The following is a 20936-nucleotide window of genomic DNA, read 5'->3' on the forward strand; positions in this document are numbered from 1 at the left end:
TGCTTGATTAACTGTCACTGCAGTGATGAATGGCAACAAGTAACAGTATTTTAAAGCAAACTTAAAACATTGAAAAACAGAAGCAAATGCAGCCACTGCAGCAAAAACTCTATCGTATCATTCACCGACATGCATACTTTTTTCACCTGAAAGAATGTCTTACCTGTTTCCTGGTCCGTGTCTTTCCCGTTCTAAGTTTGATGTATCTGGCTATTAGTTCATTCCTACCTGAAACAATAAGAATTTACAATGAAGGCCAAAGCAGCAATTCAGAAAAATGTGAATATTAAAAATGCATGATTGAGAAACCCTGACCAAATATTGTATAATCTCACATCTCATGTATTTTCCATTCTTTCCCCCAAACCTGAATTTCTAACTCAATAACATGAAGAAACTAGAATTTTGAATGGGATTGTAAGGAAAATATTTTAAATGCATATTTTAAACAGAACATCAGAGACCAAACCAAGTGACAACTCTCCTTCAAGAGCAGTTCCAAGATGCAGCACTGTTGTGCAGCCAATATAAACTGCCTGTTGGAAAATGGCAATACATTTCAGGACTATAATGCCAATACCTAAGAAAGCGCCTGCTGGATCAGACCACTGGGCCATCTACTGCAGCATCCTGTTTCACACAGTGACCAACCAGTTGCCCTGGAGGACCTACAAACAGGGCAGCCAAGGTCTTCCCCTGATGAATCCTATTCACATCGATACCCAGAAGTGTCTCTGGTTTCTTTTAGTCATCATGGCTAGTAGTCAATGATGGACCTATCCTCCATTAATCTGTCTGATCCCCCTTTATTTATTTTAGTCATTTATACTCATGGCTACCATGACATTCACTGGCAGTGAATTCTACACTTTAATTAATTGCATTAAAAATTTTGTCCATCTTGAATGGTTTGCCCATCAACATCAATGAGTGCATCTGAGATCTAGTTTTGTGGGAGAAGAGCAAAAAAAGTTATCTTTTCTTTTAATTGCAATTGCTTCTAATCGGCAACAATGAGTCAAACTTGTAAATCAAGTATTATACCATGTGGACTCTTAAGCTGATGTGGGCAGAGGATGAGAGATCTCTCATCCTGTCTGTCAAATAAACTTAGAATCGCCTCAATTAATTAATTCACTTCTCTCCTATGTTATGGGAATCAAGGGTAGCTAGGGAAGGAATAGGTCTGAGGTTCTGATCTCCATGTCTTTACCCAGCCTTGCCAGGGGTAAGGTACTGTATTTTCTTAGATATGACTCTGCTTTCCTAAAATAGCCATGAGCATCATGGCAAAGTGATCTCAAGTTTAGAAGGAACCCCTTAACTAAGCTAGGACATCTTTGTAAATTGGAACCAAGTTGGTTCATTGTCACTTGCATGTCACCAACATCCTAAAAATGACTAAGAAAGATAAGCATGGGTAAAGCAGGATTGCATATAGGTTAATAACTGTTGTGGGTGTACAGGTAACAACTGCATTGTTTTGAAATACAGTACTATATGTGTGTGGATCTTCTACCAGAGAGAGACAGCACAACAGAATTCTAGACTTTGGGGATACTAAGTGTCAAATACCTGCTCTGCCACGAAGTTCACTTGTACTGCCACTATGTTTCAGCCTAACCTACCACCATTGTTGTGAGGATAAAATAGAGAGAAGGAATGTTATGCTCCCTGGCGGTTTCCTAAAGTTTCCTCTTCCCTACCAGGGGTGCTGTTATTTGTTCACAGAGGTAAAATTGATAACAAAGGCCCGTGGTATTATCTATCTGCTGTCGTATTTTTGTTATAAATATGACATGACCAATCTGTACAGGAGATTGGCAACTTTATTTGTATCAGGTACCACAGATTATCATATTATGTGTTCAGGTTTTCATACCCTCTGCATGGTAACCCTCCATTATGAAAAAGAAAGAAAATACTGTAATATAAGCATAACCGAGAGTGCTTCCAGCACTCTTAAAGACTGTTACAGGAGTCAAATTCAGGTTTCATCTGACGAAGAGAGCTGTGGTTCCCAAAAGCTTATGCTACAATAAAGTTGGTTAGTTTTAAAGGTGCTACTGGACTCTTTACTATTCAGGTTTGATATTGAATGAATTGTGCCTTGAATGGGTGTACTACATTTTATTTCAATTTCAGTGTCCAATGGAATTATATTACAAACAAACAAATGGAATAACAAGCAAGCCAGTACTTAAAACAAAGGCCTTGCTTTGGTCTGCTATTAACGTTTAATCCAGGAAAAAGTCATAATAAAGCAAATACTTTATTTTTATACACACGTGTGTTTTATACACATTCATATATGGTTGAAATCAGATTTTGAAAAATCTTGCCAATATCTAGCAACCAAACATTCCTTTTTTCAGATGCACAAAGTCTGGAAGCAAAGTAGTAAACATTTCAAATTCTATTATCAAATGTTTAGGTACTTGGTTTTTTCCTAGACCTGATTAATTAAAATATAACACTAAAATCAGTCTTTATCTCTAACCTGTAATGCTTGAGGAAAGCCCTGCATTTCCTCTGGAAATATACTAAGCCTTTGCAAACAGTATCAAATCTTGAATAAACTTCAATTCCAAATTAATTCAGGGGAGTTCCGCTCCAATCACAATTGTTAGTGTTAGTTTTTAATTCAGGTTATACATGTAGTTGGATGGGTGGTATCTGAATGGCTATTCCTTGCAAGCAGCTTTACAGAAGGCATTTTAAATCAGCCTCAGTGACTTCTGAAAGTGTTTGGCCCTTAAAAATGCCACAGTCACATGAGGCTGTATTATAAACATAGTTCCATGTCTTGTGCTGGAGGGCACCTCCTGAACAGAGAGTGGGGGGTGGGGGGACGACAATTTTTTAAAACCAAATTAACTAACAAGAAACCTTTTGCAGATAAAAGTCAACAACTGATTAAACAGTTTCAACCACTAAGTATGACACTAGATATTTAAAAGCCTTGAGAAGAATCTATTTAAATCTGTAAAAATATTATAGGCAGGTGTTAAGTCATCCCCATATTGATTTTTGAGAGTGGTCCTCTTAGTGAATTTTGAAATGGCTTATGGAAAAGGGGGTGGAGTGGGGGATTGAGCAAGGCTTTCCTATCCAGGCAACATTTTGTTCAGACAAGCTTACTGCAGAAGGTCATGTGACATAGGCCAAATAAACAGCATCTGGGGATTTTCAATTACAGACCTTCACCCAGCATGCCTGCACTGTAATCTCTACCAGATGAGGCTCAGGCCTCACTATTTTCAATAATTCACACACTGTGTACACATAACATGACAATAAGGGCATTCATGCAACCGCCTGATTCGCACATCAAAGCTCCCAAATGGCCAGCTGTAAGCATGCTTACTGCTGAATAATTCATTCTTTTCACAGGCTAGAAAAAACGCTCAGCAGGACTTGGCAAGCTTGTGTTCTTTCCTGTGTGGTATGCTAAACTCAAATTTTAAAAGCGGTACCCCCCTTTTTTTTTAAAAAAAAAAAGGAGATTCAACCATTTAAATGCACATTTGCAAGGATTCAAATGGCTTTTTAAAAAAAAAAAAAACAGTCAACGAGCTACAATTCCAAATGAGGGAATGAAAGAACTCAGCGAGAAAGAGAGCAGATACAAAACACTCATGTTTCTAAGGCAGGTGTTTAATAAAAAATAAAGCAGCTTTTCTACTGCAAGGCTGTCTCTTGCATAAATCACATATACAATTTTTTTCAGCATTGCCAGACGCCTAACCATTTACAAGTTAAGCACACTTAATTTCCATCTAACTAGTATTTTGATCTACTATATCTTAATAAATAGACTTCATATAAAGACCTTGGTTACTTCAAAAAAAAATTGTTATCAAGATGACAATGAAGCCAATATTTAAATACTTTCATAGATCTGTCTGTGGGTTTAGATTTTTTTGCCTTATTACAGGATTTTATAGAAACATGCAGTTATAATTTTGATTTCAAGACAGATATCCCAGAGCTCTTGTAACTACATTACCGTACAATGATAAATTTACTGCCCAAACCCTCCCAAGTATAGCCTTTTAAGGCAATTCCCTGGTTCATAATATCAAGTTTTCTCATCTGTCAATCAACACTAGAACCAGCAGGCTAAACTAGTCATGACCTCCCCTCATAGCAAACACATGCTGCTTACCAGCTGCGGACTGTGTATTTTTACACCCTTTTCCCTATCATTCAGAGTGGTTTCCTCTTAATCACAATAATCCTAAAAGTGCTAAAACATATCAATCGTCCTTTAAGCCCTGCCTACAAAAGGCCAGCCATCCTGCCTTTATGGGCTTGTCCGGCAGCAGCTGATACTTCATTCAGCTGCAAATCCAATTTAGCAGCTACAAGAGGTTTAACATCGCTGGAAAAATATTGGGTGTTGATCCTGCACAGTTCAATCAGCAATATTCCTCTAACATATTGTTTTCGGTTTTCTGCCATATTTGCACTTCTACTGGAGTTCCCTGTTCTGTTGGAGTTCCCTACTTGATCTCATCTTTTACTTCTGGTATTACTTGATCTCAAACACACTTTTACTTCTGGTATTTGTCCTGACTTCATTGGAGTTTTTTTCCTAAACCACTGTTGAGTTTGACAATATTGTGAAATCATTCATAAGCCAAATGTTACAGGTGTAAATACACTAAAAGACAACAACTACCAGGGTAATTGTATGAACTGGACAACTTACATTTATATATACATCCAGAAAAACTTGTTCAAAGTATCATTTGCTGTGTGCCTATGGCAAAATCCACAGCAAAAAAATCTGCCTTTTGTAGATTATCTAGGATGAGAAGCAAGAGACCAACACAATACTTGTATTCTATTATTAGTATTATAAATCTGAAACAGAAACAACTCCAAAAATGTAACAATTCTTTGTTAGAACTGGACAGGTTCATATTCCTAGTTTTTCAAGTACAAAATGCACAAGCGTTTTTGCTTTATAAAGGACCCTACCTTCAAGGGCCTGATTTGAACTCTCTTGTTTCTCTGCTTCATTGTTTTTAATTCTCTGCCTTAATAATCCCATGTTCTACAAACTTTGTATAATCCCATGTTCTATAAACACTTGATTCACTCAGTTTAAATAATCTTAATTCTGTGTTGGATTGTGGTAGGCTACTTAGCCTGGGCAAACACGTTCTGCAATTCAACACCGTTACTCATAGGACCCAGGAAAAATATAAAGAACTACACATGAATATTTCTATTTTTATAATGATCAAACTGAGATTTATTTTCTAGTATTGCTAGCTTCAGCAATAGAATACTTACAATTTATAATAGGTATGATCTGGGTTAATTTCAAAGTTTTGATAAAGTTAATATACTATCTTGTAACAATATGCGTTGCTATGTGATAATTCAATATATTAAGAATTTAAATATTAAATTACATTTTGTGACTTCACAAAAAAAGAGGGAGAGAATGAAGTCTATCCATATTGAACAGAGATGAAATTGAAATAAAGTCTACTAAATTAGATGGCAGAAAGATCATTATCAACCGTTCCTCTTATGATGTATAAATAAGCTAATTAAATATAATTATATAGGCTGAATTTGTATTTGATTTTCCAAACTGCTGATTTATACAAAGCCTCAACCAATGTTAAACAAGTGTTCTTTGCCAAGAGCTCCTACTGAAAAGTCCAACTTGGACAGAAATCCTTCAAATAGGCAGACAATAGGCTGGCTCATCTGTCATGCATGATGGATGAGTTAAGGGGATTAAAATCAGTATTTGCATCATAATAGATAAAAATTAGCAAAATAGAATTTCTCAGTAGGTGGCTTCAGCTTTACTTGTTCTTCAAGGGAAAAGGGGGTTAGTTTTTAGAAGAATTACAGTTGACTTACAATATTCACTTGAAGAGGCTTTACTTTAAATGCTGATGAACTCTCACATAGAAGAATAAAATAAGGTTAACTTAGATACATTTCAAAATTTTATATAAACATTTTAAGTCTTTATTAAAAATTAAATAATCATTACATACACAAGATGGTTGACATTAGCAGAAGGAAATATTAGAGAAGAATATTCACGAAATTTTAAAGATCTAATGCTGTGAGATTTGAAATGTATTTTCTCCTTCTGAACAATTTAAGCAAGATGTCTGAATAAGGCACGTCTATTTTCATATTACTTAGAAGAAAGCAACACCATCTTGTGGATTTAATTAAAATTATAGCAAAGGTATGTTCTAATTGTTTTTAATTGTTTTAACTGTTTCTTGTATTTATGTACTTATGATGTAAATCAACTCTGCCCCTGCTCGTGGGTACAGCGGGCTACAAATTAATTGATTGATTGATTAAAGAAAGAATAACTAGAAGAAATGAGAATGAGAAACCATTAGAAAATCGTTCATACTAAGATGTTTCTGTGAACTCAGTAGTACCCAAGTTGTCTTTGCCCACAGATCAAGTGAATATATTACTGATCTCAGTAGCAAAATACTTGTTGTAGTATTCTGCTTTTCACGCCCTTTATATATCATCCCCTGCATTGCCTAGGTGGTCCAACTAGGGTTGCCAGGTCCTCTGGAGCCCAAACCAAGGGTTTGCCAGGTCCCTTTACTCCCCTGGTGGGAGGTTGGAAGCCTGGCACCTTGCCACTCAGGAAGTTTTCTTTTCCGTGTGCGTGGTGTGCACGATGACATCACTTCTGGAAATGATATCATTGTGCAGGGGTCAAAGGCTAGCCGGGAGCGCTCCTGCACTCACCAAGGGCTGGATCGGGCCTGCGGGGCATAATTCTCCTCAAAACAGGCCCGCTTGTGGGTGCAGGAATGCACGGCTCACCTTGGGCGGCTTGGCTCGAGGGGCACGGCTCAGCTTGGCTCGTGCCGTGCCATGTGTTCCAAGCCATGCACCCCAAGCCAAGCTGCACCACGGACCCCAAGCCAAGCTGCGCCACACGCCCTGAGCAGAGCCACGGGGCGCAGCTTGGCTCAGCTCAGGGCACAAGATGAGGTGTGGCACAGTGTGGCTTGGGGGGTGCAGGTCGGGGAGCTTGCCCCCTGCCACCCAAGTAAGTGGGCTTGGGGGGCAAAGGGTGGGAGCAGGGGATCCCCTGCTGGTGGGGGAATGATAACCCTAGGGCCAACCATTTTGTGCAATTGTTACAGGAGGTCAAAACTGGTTAATTTTGTCTCAGTGAGGTTAAAGTTTCACTTACTGTGACCATGTGACCAGTGCAGCACAAAGCTATTGTTTTACAGATGCAAGCTTCTTCCAGGGGTAGGTTTAAAAACAGAAATAGCAGTTTGTTTACAACAGTGATGGCTATCATGAATTTGTGAAAGAGTCTACCGGATTGCTTAGGCAATTAACAGTGCAATCCTGAACAGAGTTACTCCAGCATAAGACCACTGATTTGAATAGGCTTAGGCTTAGATTGGAGTAACTCTTCTTAGTAAATGGGTTACTAAAATAAATAAATGCTGCTGCCATTAATGGACAGTTTTGGAACTTGTTTTTTTCCCATCAAAGAGCCTTCTGTGGTAGGGAAAATATTTAACATTATTTACAGAGTTACTCGTCTAAACCCACTGAAACTCTGTTTAGGATTTCGCTGTTACTGCCCATTACTTGGTGTCCTGTGTAGAAAAGATATTTTTGCATTTACAGCAGGTGTAAAGGGATATTTAAACTCACATTGTGTTATGCAAGAGATCTGGAATCAGATTACCCATGATCGTAAATTCAGACAGCCAACAAAAATCAAATGGAAAGCAGGTAATCAACATGTCCGTGATTTTTATGCATAGAATCCCTAAACTTGCTTTCTTAATGGTAGGTTGTGGAGTTGGTTATTTTCCCAGAATTTATTTTTAGAGGGGTATGTGTTGAGTAGAATTTGTGTGGAAGTATATTTTTCCCCACTGGTGAATACACAGGCCTACAAACAGTCTTTTAAAAAGAATCAAATCCTTAACATTTTTCCCCCTCTATGTACTAGTTCAAAATTTGGGAGACAGAAGAGAATGATCATTCTAGGTTCTTTGACACAAATTATGCACCATTCCCTTTGCCATCTGAGGAAAAAATCAGTCCAGCATTTAGAACTCTTTGTGTGAATTAATAGGATGTCTTCGCTCCTTTGCCCCTTAACTAAAGAGAACTATAATATAGACAGGCAAAGAGAAAGAAATGCAAGGTGCACAGAGAGACCAACTCCAAGTCTTCTTGAATAACTCTGGTGCTTTGGACCCTTTTCAATCTGGATTCAGGCCAAGCTATGGGACAGAGATGGCTCTGGTGGCTTTAGTTGATGATCTTTGCCTGAATATAGACAAAGGCCATGTTTCTTTGTTGCTCCTCCTGGATCTATCTACATCCTTCAATACAGTAGACCATGCCATCTTGTTGAGGCATTTGGAGGCAGAAGTGTGTATCAAGAGATGTACCTTGGATTGGTTTAAAAGTAAAACAAAACATTCCATACATAAAATTACATGTAAAAACTCCAGTATTTGTTAAAATATAATATGAAAGTCTGGTCAGTTTAATTTTTATAACATTCAGTCTCCTTATAGTCTCCCAAGACCTCCAAAAACCATTGCCTTGTAGTTACGATATTTTATAACCCCTTTGTAGCTGCTGTAACCTGCAAGCCTATTCTTTCATTTTGGTATTAACCTAAAGAACTATTATCCAAAAGAAAAGCTGCCATCAAGAATTAATCCTTCAACTTTCACACAGATAAAGAGATTATCATGGCAAGGTGTTAAATACTGACATTGTTGACATTAAAAGAAACTGACATATACCCCCTAAAGAAGGTCAATCTAGTTTCATATTAACATTAGGAAAACACTACTAGAGAACTGTCTGGGGTCTTGGGCCCAGCCCCTTACTTCCCAGAAGAAGGGGACGGGAGGCAGCTGGGGGACAGCTACTCAGACACACAAACGGACACCCAGGACCAGACCAGGCTGTCAACAGAAAGAGAGAGACGCCCCAGTCTCAGGAGGGCAGAGCAGCACCCAAGCCCCAGGGAGTCAGGCAGGGCAGGTGGAAGCCAGCTAGCCCCACCCTCTGGTGGGAGGCCCAAGGGACAGGCCAAGAGAGTGAGAACCACCAGGGAGGGAACAGCACCAAGGGAGAAGGCTCAGAAAGCAAGGGCAGTCAGCCAGGAAGCCAGCCAGCAACCATACCAACAATGGAGGGAAGGGAGCCAGGGCAACATAGGGCCACACCCCAGCCTGCAGGCAGGATAGAAGGGAATAATGGGGTCCAGCTGAAGCTGGCTGAAGCTCTGAGCAGAGGAGGCTTGGCAGCCAGCCAAGGAAGCACAGGTGTGGCTGCCCAAGGGCCTGAAGCTCTGAGCAGAGGAGGCTTGGCAGCCAGCTAAGGATGCACAGGTGTGGCTGCCCAAGGCAGGTAGACTAGCTACCCCAGGTGCAGCTGCTTGAGGCAGCCAGGGCCATGGCTAGAGGGCAAAGGGGGGGGCATGGCTGGCAGGTGGAGCCAGGAATGAGGGAACAGATATAAGGGAAGTCCACTCACATGGCATGGTGGGTTGTATAGAAGGATGGTGGAGTTAAGAGGTGAGAGCACCTGACAGGAGGAAGGACAGGAGTCTGGGGAACTACAGAAGGTGAGGAGGAAGGGAAGGCAGCCAGGACTCTGTCAAGTGGAACAGGCCTGTGAGGGGAATGAGAGGGACCGAGGGTGATGTAGACCCCCCCCTCTGTCCACAGAGTGGGAACCTGCATATTCCCTGACGGCATCCCCATATCAAGGTCAGGTGCCTCACAGGGCAATGCCCAAGACAGAACCTGACAAGAATATCCCTATTTCGAATGACACTTTGGGCTTTTGCACATGCTTGACTTGTTCCTGATTTTCTTAGCAGCCGATCCTCAAGCATGAGAATCGGTTTGGGTATGGTTTTTCCACATGCATTTTGAACTCCATGATCCAAACCAGAGACCCCTGCCTGGGAGGAGACTGGCACCAATGAGGTGAGTCGACCTCTGTTGGGATGAAGCTGGAGCAACAGTGACAACGTGCTTTTCAAACCATGCTACTTTTTCTGTGCGAGGAGTGGCCAATCTCCCCTCCCCTAAGCCACCAAGGCTTTTGCAGTTTTTTAAAATCTTCATTTTTATAGTCTTTTATCAACCTACTACTGTAACAATACAAGCAGAAGATTCTCTGAATGCCCAGCTTTCATTTTAAAAAACTAACTCTCTAGCTCGTTCCCTTCCAGAGATATAAGAAAAAAGGCATATCAGAAAAAGGCAAATTCAGATAATCTGCTGCATATATTGTTACAATAGTACATAGATACAACACTATAAAAGCAACAATTAAAAAAATAGAAAACAAACCCAGGAAGGAGATGGAAAGTGAGGGGGGGAGAAATGGTTCAGTGATGGTAAACATTCGATCATTGAAAAGTGAGATAGGTGGGAGTGAGCAGGACAAACAAAACCAAAAGAAAAATTACTCAGGAGGAAAAAAATGAACTCAAAATTGTTTCCAGGAAAAGATCAGGGTAAAAGTATTTTCAAAAGAACTGGGACGAAAATAGGGAAAACCCCCAAAAACAAAACCCTGAAGCAAAAACCAAAGGCAAAAAAGGTGTGTGGGAATCAGGGGATAAATCAAAGCAATATGGGTCCAGAACTTACATTTACAAAAAAATGTCCAAAAACCTTCCATCTCACTATCAAGACATACCAAGATATAACCCTCACCCCATCTTCATCTGTAGTTCATGCAACCTGTTTATGATAATGGAACCAAACAACCCCTGAATCATCTCTGCTTCCCCATACAAGTCAATATAGATGGTGTATTCAGACATCATGAGAAACTTCTATAACAGACATGGATATGGAAAGTTATAACATAAAAAGGAGGACAAGGCTGCTTTCAGAAGTCATACTAAACCTCAGTTTGTCTGTGATTGTCACAGAAAAATACTTTGTGCTTGCATGCATGATTTTAGATTTTTTCTGAATTATTTCACTTCATAGCAAATATCACTTAAGAAAAGAATAATTGTGCATCATTTCCCCCTCATATTATATATAGATCCTTTTACACATATGTACAATACAAAATAATTTAGTATGAATAGCAATTTCCTAGAAAGAAGCAAGTCTATGAGAGTTAGACGCTTTTAACCATTATAAAACAACAAAATATGGATTGTTATATTGAGCTATGCATGTTGCAGTGGCATACAATAATCAATGTGGCCCCATCTGTGAATATTAAATCCAGAGACTGGAGACATGTACTGACAAGACAAAGATACATTTCTACAAACCTGAGAAAACCCCAGTTTGCAGGAAAAAATCTGAAATCTAAAAAACATGAGAGGGTTACCCTCCTAATAATAGAAGCATGGTGTGGAGGTTAAATTGTTGGACTCGGATCTCAGAGACCCAGGTTTTTAATCCTCACTCTGATATGGAAGCTTGCTGGATGACCTTAGGCCACTCACATCCTCTCAGCCTATCCTACATCACAGGGGTGTTGTGTGGATAAAATGGAGGACAGGAGAAAAACGTAAAGCTGCTTTGGGTTCTTATTGGGGAGAAAGTGTCAGAGTGGACCCTGCCATACTTTTGAGGGATTGGAGGTCCACTGTTGGGCTGTAGACTTTATCTTTTGTGCCATGCTTTGAGAGTGTCATTAGAGCTCTTGTGTATTAACCCTGCCTGAGAAACGTTACATGTTGGATTACCTTTTGCAGTGAGAAGCTACTACATTTATCCGTGTTGCTAGGGAGATGCGGCCAACTGACTGGAGAAACACTGGAGTTTTAGTCACAAAAACTCTTCCCCACCCCCTTTACTTTCCTTTGCTGCATAGATGGGAACTTAGAGCTTAGCTAAGAGGGGGTGGGGGAGTAGAGTGGTTGTGCTTGAAGGGTTTAATGCTTAGCAGGGGGAGGGGACAGTCATTCCTGTCAAGAAATGTATGTGATGCTGTACTATTAGGTTATCATCAAAACTTTAACTCATGCCTCCTTGGACTCATGCAGTGAAGTTATTTGAGATCTAAGTTGGAAGTCCCTGATTGCCAACTTAGGCTATAAGTAAACTAAACTATAAGTAAAGTGGACTATAAATAAATATACAATAAATATAGCTGAAGATGAGAGGTAAATGAAAGGTTTGGCTAGTGGGTGGAAAGGAGCTGTTGTGGCCTTTAAGAACTTGTCACAGTCAGGCCTGCAAGCAACAACTGGAAGACTCACTACCATACTTCTTGCATGACTCACCTGGGCCTGCCTTTTTGCTACTGTTCAACAGCAATCACCCCATGAAAGCTAGTGTGGTATAGTGGCTACAGTTTCAGACTAAGATCTGGGAGACCGAGATTCGAATGCCCACTCTGCCGAGGAAGCTTGTTATTTGATCTTATTTGTGTGATCTTATTTGTGTGGACAGCCACACAAAGCTTTATTCAACTGTCAACATCAAGTATATAGGCTACAGAATTAGAGTTCTAAGAAATTCTAAGAAATAAAGTAAAACAGAGGAAGATTTTTAACCTATCTTGAAAACTACAGTTAACTGGCATTGGGTCCGCCCTTCAATCCTGGGCTGGAGCAAATGGGCATGTGTGGAGGAAGTTCTCCAGCTGTCATACACACATCAAGATCTGCCCCTTTTCAATCTGCCCTCCTTAGATACCTTGGAGGTGCTAGACTGGGCTCTGGGATCCAGGTGCCAGGTGCCTGCCATAACATAGCAGCCAATGGGCCTGTTTCTCACATCAGAGGATTATTTACACCCCAGGATGCACAACATATTGACCTGGGGCTGATAAAATCTTCCCAGCATAGCCGCCTCCATTCTACCAGTTCAACTCCATAAATGACTGCCGTTCCTAAAATGAAAAGGTTTTCCCTGATCTCATACACTACAGCAACAAATTTTATTACAGTTCTGCCAGACCTATAAGATGAAGATGTTCTGCCAGGCCTATGGCAATTGTTGAGGTCTGGGCAGGCTACCTGGTCTGCCTCTCTGCTGTGGCTTTGTTCCACTGTATCTAAAACATTTATGACCTGACTGCCCCACCCCCTCCAATTGCTGAAGAAGTGTACAGTTCTTGCTGCTGTTGGATATGGTTTTATAGTTTAAATTGTGTGTTGTACTTTGTATTGTATTATTAATTTTATACTATATTTATTGTTATTATAGTCTAATGATGTTGTTACCAGCCCTGAGCCTGTTTGTGGGGAGGGTGGGTTAGAAATTTAATAAATTAAATTAAATCAAATTTTATCTGTCTTAGCTTCCTCTAGATGGATGGTCTTATTTAAACAGCTGCAAATCTCCTCTATGCTGCAGTAAAACAGAGCTGCACTTACTTGTAATGGTTGTTCCTTGATATCTTTTGTGCAGGCACACATGGGACTGTGCACACACAGGCCTTCCAACCAAAGGATTTTACAGCTTTTTCTCATCTAAGAGGGGGAACTCTCCTCCCAGAGCACTGCATGGTGATTTTTCGCCAAAAATGACCGTGCAGGAGCACACCCCCTGACCATCAGTTTCTCCTTTGCCACCCAAACTCTCCAAGGTGAGAAGAGTATATAGCAGGACAGGAGGGAGGGTATGTGTGCCTGCACAGAGGACCTCAATGAACAAGTTACAGGTAAGTGCAACTCTGTTTTCATTGTTGATCTTTTTGTACAGTCCCACGTGGAAGTTTAGCAAGCCACTTACCAGGACGAGAGTTGACTCTTTGCTGCAACAATGACTGCAAAACTGCTTGACCCACTGGTGTTTCTTTCCTGTTGAACACATCCTGGGCATATCGCGTCACAAAAGTATCAGTGGATGCCTATGCTGCAGCTTTGTAGATCTCATGTAATGGAACACCTTTAAGAAATGCTGCTGATGTCGCTTAAGACTTGGTGGCATGTGCATGGACCTCCAATGGACATGGCACACCAGTGTTTTCATAATATAATTTGATGGCCTGTACCACCCATCTTGCAATGGTTTGTGAAGATGCCCTTTTCCCTTTATTAAGTCCTGCACAACAAGTGAACAGATGGTAATCTGTTCTAAATTGGGCTGTACGATCTAAGTAGAACAAAACAGCCCTTCTCACATCCAGTGTATGAAATGCTCTTTCCGCCTCTTAAGTAGGTGACAGGAAGAACACTGGTAGCACCATCTCTTGTATCATGTGGAATTTAGAAACCACTTTAGGAAGAAATTCAAGACTTGGCCTGAGGACTACTTTCCCTGGAGCTGCTAGTTTGCTCACTGTCCTGGCAGATATACCACTAAGAAAGCTACTTTGTAAGACAACATCCTCAAGGGACATTTTGCCAAAGGTTTGAATGGTTTCTTCATCAATTTAGCTAGTGACCACTGTGGCACTATTTGAGTAATTGGTAGAAACATGTAACTCAGTCCCTTCAGGAACAGTTTAAACATGTAATTTGAAAAAAATACAGTTTTCGACTGGGGAGTAGAAGGCTGAAATAGCTGCCATGTGGACTTTAACAGGTGAGTGGGATAAACTTTTTTTAAACTCACAAGGTATTCTAACATTGCGGCCAGGGCACAGGCATAAGGATTAATTCCTTTAGCTACTGCCCAAGTCTCAAACTTAGACCATTTTCTAGTATAAGATAATGTTGTGTTAAGCTTTCTAGCATTGAGTATGACTTCTGCCACCTCATCAGGCTGGTTGTCTATTGAAGAATTAGCCATGCTGCCAGATTCAGTCTGGGAACATCATGGTATTTGATTCCTTTGTGAGACAAGGAGATCTGGTACCTTAAGAAGGAGGATTGCCTTTTGGCCATCCCTAGTAGTTGATGAAACGATGGTTGCCATGGCCAGAAAGGTGCTATTACAATACATGTGGTATGTTCTGCTTGTACTTTCTCCACCACACATGATATTAGTGAGATAGGTGGGAATGCATAAAACCGGTGTCCTTACCACTTGATCTGGAAGGTGTCATCTAGGGAGGTGGTCCCCCCCCCCCCGCAGCAGAACATGGGAGCCTTGCTGTTTTCCCTTGTTGTGAAAAGGTCTACACCTGGGAATTCCTACCATTGTAAGATTGGCTATAAACACCAATCAGTATCAACCATTTGTGAGTAGCAGAACCCAATCTGCTTACTTTGTCTGCAACACTGTTAGAAACTCCTGGGATGTATACAGCCTGGAGAGTAACCTTGTGTCATACTGCCCAGTCCCATATGGCGAGGGCTTCCATGCAAGGGCCTCCATCCTGGATGCCGTACCCACATGCTTGTGGATACAGAACACAGCTGCACAATTGTCTGTGACTCCTTTGTTCTCTACCATATCTGCAAAGGAGATAAGTGCGTAATGAATTGCCCTTAGTTCCAGCACACTGATGTGTAACTTTTTCTCTTCCCTTAGCCATGTGCCATGAACTTCAATGTTCTGGCCATGTGCCCCCAACCTTCTAAAGAAGCATTAGCGGAGATCATGGTATCTACCAACCTGTGACCAAATTCAACTCCTCTAAAAAGAAGAGAGTCAGAAAGCCACCATTTCAGTAACTTTATGATTAATCTATGTATGGAGTACTTTCTTTCCTGAGAAAGCCATTGTCATGGGCTGGGCCTGCCCAAGCTAATAGTCCAAGCACTAACAAGAAGCCAAAGGAGTGTTATTTATTATTATTTATATAATAAATATTTATTATTTTAATAATAATAATAATAATAATAATAATAATAATAATAACAAGAAGAAGAAGAAGAAGAAGAAGAAGATTATTCAAAAGCCAGGTCCAGTCCGTAGTCAGAGCACAAGGTAAATGCCAGGAGTGTATCCAGAATCCAAAAGCCAAGTCAGGTCCAGTCCGTAGGTCAGAACACAAGAGTATCAAGTCAAGATGCAGGCAAGAACAAGATGTAAGGTTCCAGGAAGTGGTTGCAGGTAATCAACATGTTGCTTCCACGCCTGGCAGTTTATAGCCAGCCGTGGTTTTCAGCCAGCCGCTGGGGCTTCATCCTGATGCTACTCATCATTGCTCTCCAGCAGCTGGCATTGGCTCAGATGAGCACTGCGGCGTCTCTCCTGCAGTTCCAAACTCTAGCATTGTCTTTGGGCATGGTGAACTTGGGGATGGGGGCGTGGAGGCCCTTGGCTGCGCTGCACCTGTAGCCTTGGATGTCCCTGGCTGAGCTTCCCCTGTGCTATTGGGGCCAGAGGGTGCTGGTGCCTCAGCTGCTGGCTGTAAGCTCTGATCAGCCAGCAGCTGTTGCTCCAGATTAGACATGGGCACGAACAGAAAAAAAACTGAACACGCTGTTTGTTGTTCATTGCCATCCACGAACAATGAACACAGATGAACCTGAACTGTTACCGAACATGTTCGTTGTTCATGGCCCTTTTAAGATCCCTTTAAGCTGTCAGCTGGCAGGTGGCAGGGGGGAATCCCCCCCTGCTGCCAGCCAGCTGACAGTTCAAAGGGCCTTTTTCTGCCACTTGCTGCTGCTGCCCAGTGTGAGAGGGGCGGGGAGATTCTCTCCATCCCTCTCGCATGTGAAGAGCTGGCGCCGCTGGGCTGCTGCTGCCCGGTGTGAGAGGGGCGGGAGATTCTCTCCATTCCTTTCGCACTGGGAGAGCCGGCGTTGCCAGGCAGCTGCTGCCTGGTGCAAGACAGGTGGGGAGATACTCTCGTCTCTCTCACACCGGGAGAGCTGGCGCCGCTGGGCTGCTGCGGCCCGGTGCAAGACAGGAGGGGAGGTTCTCCATGGGATCCATGGGTCCCTAACTTTCCTGTCATTTTGTTTTCGCATTGGAAAAAACTGGACTGTCTGCTGGAAGCTACTTTGAGGGGTTAACTTACAGCCAGAAGGAAAGCCAGAAGGGGTTCAGAGTTCAGTCCATGCCTATGTTGCCAGGGGAATTGACTGAAAGGCGCTAGACTGTCTGGCTTGACAAATAGCTGACGAACGCAACAAACAAGGCTTGCAACGACAACTTATTCATTTAGAATGGGGCCTCACAAACAGCTTGTTCGCAAACTGCAGATTGGGTTGTTCGTGGCTTTTTTTTGTTCATATTGCTGTTCGTGCCCATCTCTACTCCTGATCACCAGCTTCTGCTGAGTCAGGGCTAGGGCTGGCTACATGAGGCTCATCTCCTCCAGAGGAGACCTCACCCTCACTGAGTCTAGACTGGGCCATGACAGCCATCTCTGGTTATGGACTGACAGAAACCAAATTTTTAGGCATCTCATATGCATTGTCACCAACAGTGTGACCACTGTAATCACTGCCATAAGATCATAACAGCATCTGTATTTTTAATGCTGTTTGGAATCTACATATGTACTATAATCTGTATCTTTCTAGCCCTCTTCACGGGTAAGAATGCTTTGCTTTGTTCAGCATCTAAAACAACTCCTATGAATTGTACCCTTTTAGGGGGTTTTAGTTGTGACTTATTAAAGTTACTAATCAGGCCCAAGTGTAGACATCTCCTGACCGTCAAACTAGTATGAATTTGAAAAGCCTCTCTAGAATGTGCAGTGAGTAAACAATCATCTAGATAAGGATAAACAGAAAACTCTTGTGTTCTAATAAATGCCACCACAGTTGACACACAGTGAATACCCTGGGAGCTGTTGTCAAACCCAAGGGCAAGACTTGATATGGGTAAATCTTATCTCCCAACTGAAATCTCAAGAATTTCCTGTAATTCGTATGAATTGAGATATGAAAATACACATCCTTTAAGTCAAGGGCTGCAAACCAAGAGTTGGGGGGGGGGGGTAGTAAGTGTAGAATCAAAGTAAGAGTTACCATCCTGAACTTGTACACCCTGACAGATGCGAATATACTGAGTCTATCTCCAAAAACTACCATGACATCACAGCCTAGTCAGAATTCCTTCTGACTATGCAACACATCTTTAAAGCTGGGAGCCGAGTTCCCTTGCTGCTGCTTATGTGAAGTTTTATGTCCCTGATATTGCCCCTGATTAGTCACGGTCAGCCTATCTTGAGGATACTGGTGGTAAGGCTGGTATCGATATTGCCTTCCTTTATAATGCTACTGCCTGCTAAATGGCCTCAAGCTGAATTGCTGAGAGGGAAGAACACCATATGATCTAGCTGCCTGATGATCCTTCCATTTCTGTGAAAGGAAGTCATTGGTTTTAGCAGAAAACAAAGCATCCACCTCAAAGGGTAGGTCCTCCACCTGTTTTCTCCTTTCCTTGTAATTTAACTGCCTACAAGCCAAATTTCAAGTTTTTTATAAGTAACTTATAACTTATAACTCCATAGATAAATATGGCTAGATCACATGTACATTTTTAATCCACGGAATAATAATATATTGATTGTGAAGTAAGTTGTAATGGGGGCAGTTAAAAAGGATATGGGCAGTTGAATCAACCTGATCTGTGCAATGAATACTGTAGCGCTTCTCAGGAGGAATTCTACTAAAATGGCTCTTCATCTCAGCAGAAGGTAACGCATTGCATCTGAGTAATATAAAAGAACGTCGATATTTTGGAACTGTTAAGTAGGAGAAATTTAGCTAGTTTGAAAATTTTCTGATAGGATAGATGAAAACAAAATGGAGAACATTTTCAATTAGCTTTGAATTTTAATACAGCCCAGTCTTTTTAAAGTAATCAGTTTCATACATCTTGCAAAGATTTTTTCGGTGAGACCCTATGAGTCAAGCTTGGGTTTAATATAGCAAGCTTTTAATAGATTGGTCTCAGCCAAGATTTGAAACAAGAAGCACCTATTACTATTTGCAGTAAAGATGGTAAAGAATCAGAGTCATGGAGTGATAATCTGAATTTAATGGCATGGTATGATGATAATGTTGAAATTTGAGGAAGTCCGAGTTCAAGCCTTACCTGTCATGGCCCAGTCTGAGAGTGAGGTCTCCTCTGGAGGAGAGGAGCCTCGTGTAGCCAGCCAGGACTCCTCAGGAGAAGAGGAGCCCTGTGTAGCCAGCCCTAGCCCTGATTCAGCAGAAGCCAGCAATCAGGAGCAACAGCTGCTGGCTGATCAGAGCTTGCAGCCAGCAGCTGAGACACCAGCACCCTCTAGCCCCTACACCACAGGGGAAGCTCAGCCAGGGACTTCTACAGGTGCAGCGCAGCCAAGAGCCTCCACCCCCCCCCCCAGGTTCACCCACGCCAAAGGAACGCCGCAGGAAGCGCCAGAGACTGGAACTGCAGGAGAGACGGCGCAGTGCTCACCTCTTGAGCCAACGCCAGCTGCTGGAGAGTGATGATGAGTAGTGTCAGGATGGAGCCCCAGCAGCTGGCTGAAAACCACGCCTGGCTATAAGAGCCAGTCTGGAGGAACTGCCGGGCGTGGAAGCAACGTGTCTATTGCCTGCAACCACTCCGTGTTCTGTGAACCTTGCCTGTGCCTGTGCCTGCTTTTGGACCTGACACTACCGGTAAATGACCTTGGATTGTACCTGACCTTGCTCTTGGACTCTGGACTCACTCCTGGCATTATCTCATGCTCTGACCACCGGTTTGACCTGGCTTTTGCTCTTGGAACTCCCCTCAGACTCTGCCATTAAGGTTTGGACTTGAACCACCCTGCTTGGGCTGGCCCAGCCCGTGACAGATTGCTTCCACCCCAAACTTCCCGGCATGGATGCGGCAACGCCCACCCCGGGGAGCCTGGCACTGCTGCAGGACCAGGTACTGCAACTAACTCAAGCACTAGTGACTCTGCAGCAGTAGATTGCTGCACCTGCTGCACCTCTGCCTGTAAAGTGCCCAGTGAAGCCTCCTGACAGCTTTGAGGGTGATGTGGAGGAATTCCCAGCATTTCTCGCCCAATGCCAGCTATATATTGAACTCCGGGCCAGAGTCTTCCCCACGGATAAAGTCTGCTTCATCCTCGTTCATTTCATGATTCACCAGAACCCAGGGCACTTGAATGGCCTCTTTCATACCCAGAGATGCCAAACACGCAGGGAGACTTCAGCAGGCTCTCCTCCACCCACCCTCACCCAACAAGCCAGCAAGAACAAATGCTCTAAATAAGAATATAAGCAAAGAAAATTAAAGAAAAAAAAGGTAGGCCTCATTAAAGCTAGGCCCCAGAGCCAGGCAATGCCCTGAGATTGGGGTTGGGTGAGGTGGAGGAAAGAAGGCATCCTCACCCAATGACCTTCCCAGCAAAGCAAAGAACTGAAAATAAGAGGCTTTTCAGTCTCTTTTAAAGCAGCAGCAAATCGAGCCAAAAGCTCCCAATTCCACTCTCTCACTCCAAATCCGAGCAACAGGTCCTCCTTCTCCCTCTGTCTACTGGAACTAAAAAGCACAAGGCAGACAGCTGGCCTTATATAAGAAATACTCTCATTGAGCAGAACAGGAGGTCTCTGGTTGGTAGACAAACCAGGGTTTGGAAGGATGAGATTGGTGTTCCCATGGCTACAGAAGGCCCATCTCCTCAATTGCCTTGGGGATTAACCCCCCTGCTCCTTGCACAGGGCACAATGGAAGCTCTCCAGTTGGCAGGGAGAGTTGCCTATCAAGGTTATGTGGGCTAAGATTGGGGTTTCCAATGGCAACAAAAGGTCTACATACTTTCGAGGCCTATGTTGCCTAGGGAATCAATGGATCGGCGCCAACCTGTCTGGCATCATGAATCATTCACGAATCGAATGAATCGGCCCCAAAAGTCGTGAATTTCGTGAAAACTGCAGCCCCATGAAACGCATTTCACAAAACATGAATTGGCCCAATTCATCATGAAATTTGATTTGTATTTCAATTCATGCCCATGTCTATTTTTCAGGGACTGTGTGTCACCTTTCTCATTTCCTCAATAAGAAAAGTATATTATCACCCTAATACAAACAATACTTTAAAAATATATTTATTATTCAAGCATGTGCAGCCTTAACTTCAGAAGAACCAATGTTTCCC

At 42.2% G+C, this 20936-nt stretch overlaps 1 protein-coding gene across 1 annotated transcript in view; it reads right to left on the reverse strand.

The window, feature by feature from the left end:
- TEAD1 (TEA domain transcription factor 1) overlaps positions 1 to 20936 on the reverse strand; it is a 192050-nt gene that overhangs the window by 99577 nt on the left and 71537 nt on the right. The window contains exon 2 of the mRNA XM_054970616.1: positions 164 to 228. Coding sequence (XP_054826591.1) covers positions 164 to 228 — 65 coding nt within the window. The remainder of the gene's footprint in view (positions 1 to 163; positions 229 to 20936) is intronic.

This window comes from Eublepharis macularius, chromosome 2 (genome assembly GCF_028583425.1).
Source record: "Eublepharis macularius isolate TG4126 chromosome 2, MPM_Emac_v1.0, whole genome shotgun sequence".
NCBI classification, from domain to species: Eukaryota; Metazoa; Chordata; class Lepidosauria; order Squamata; family Eublepharidae; genus Eublepharis; species Eublepharis macularius.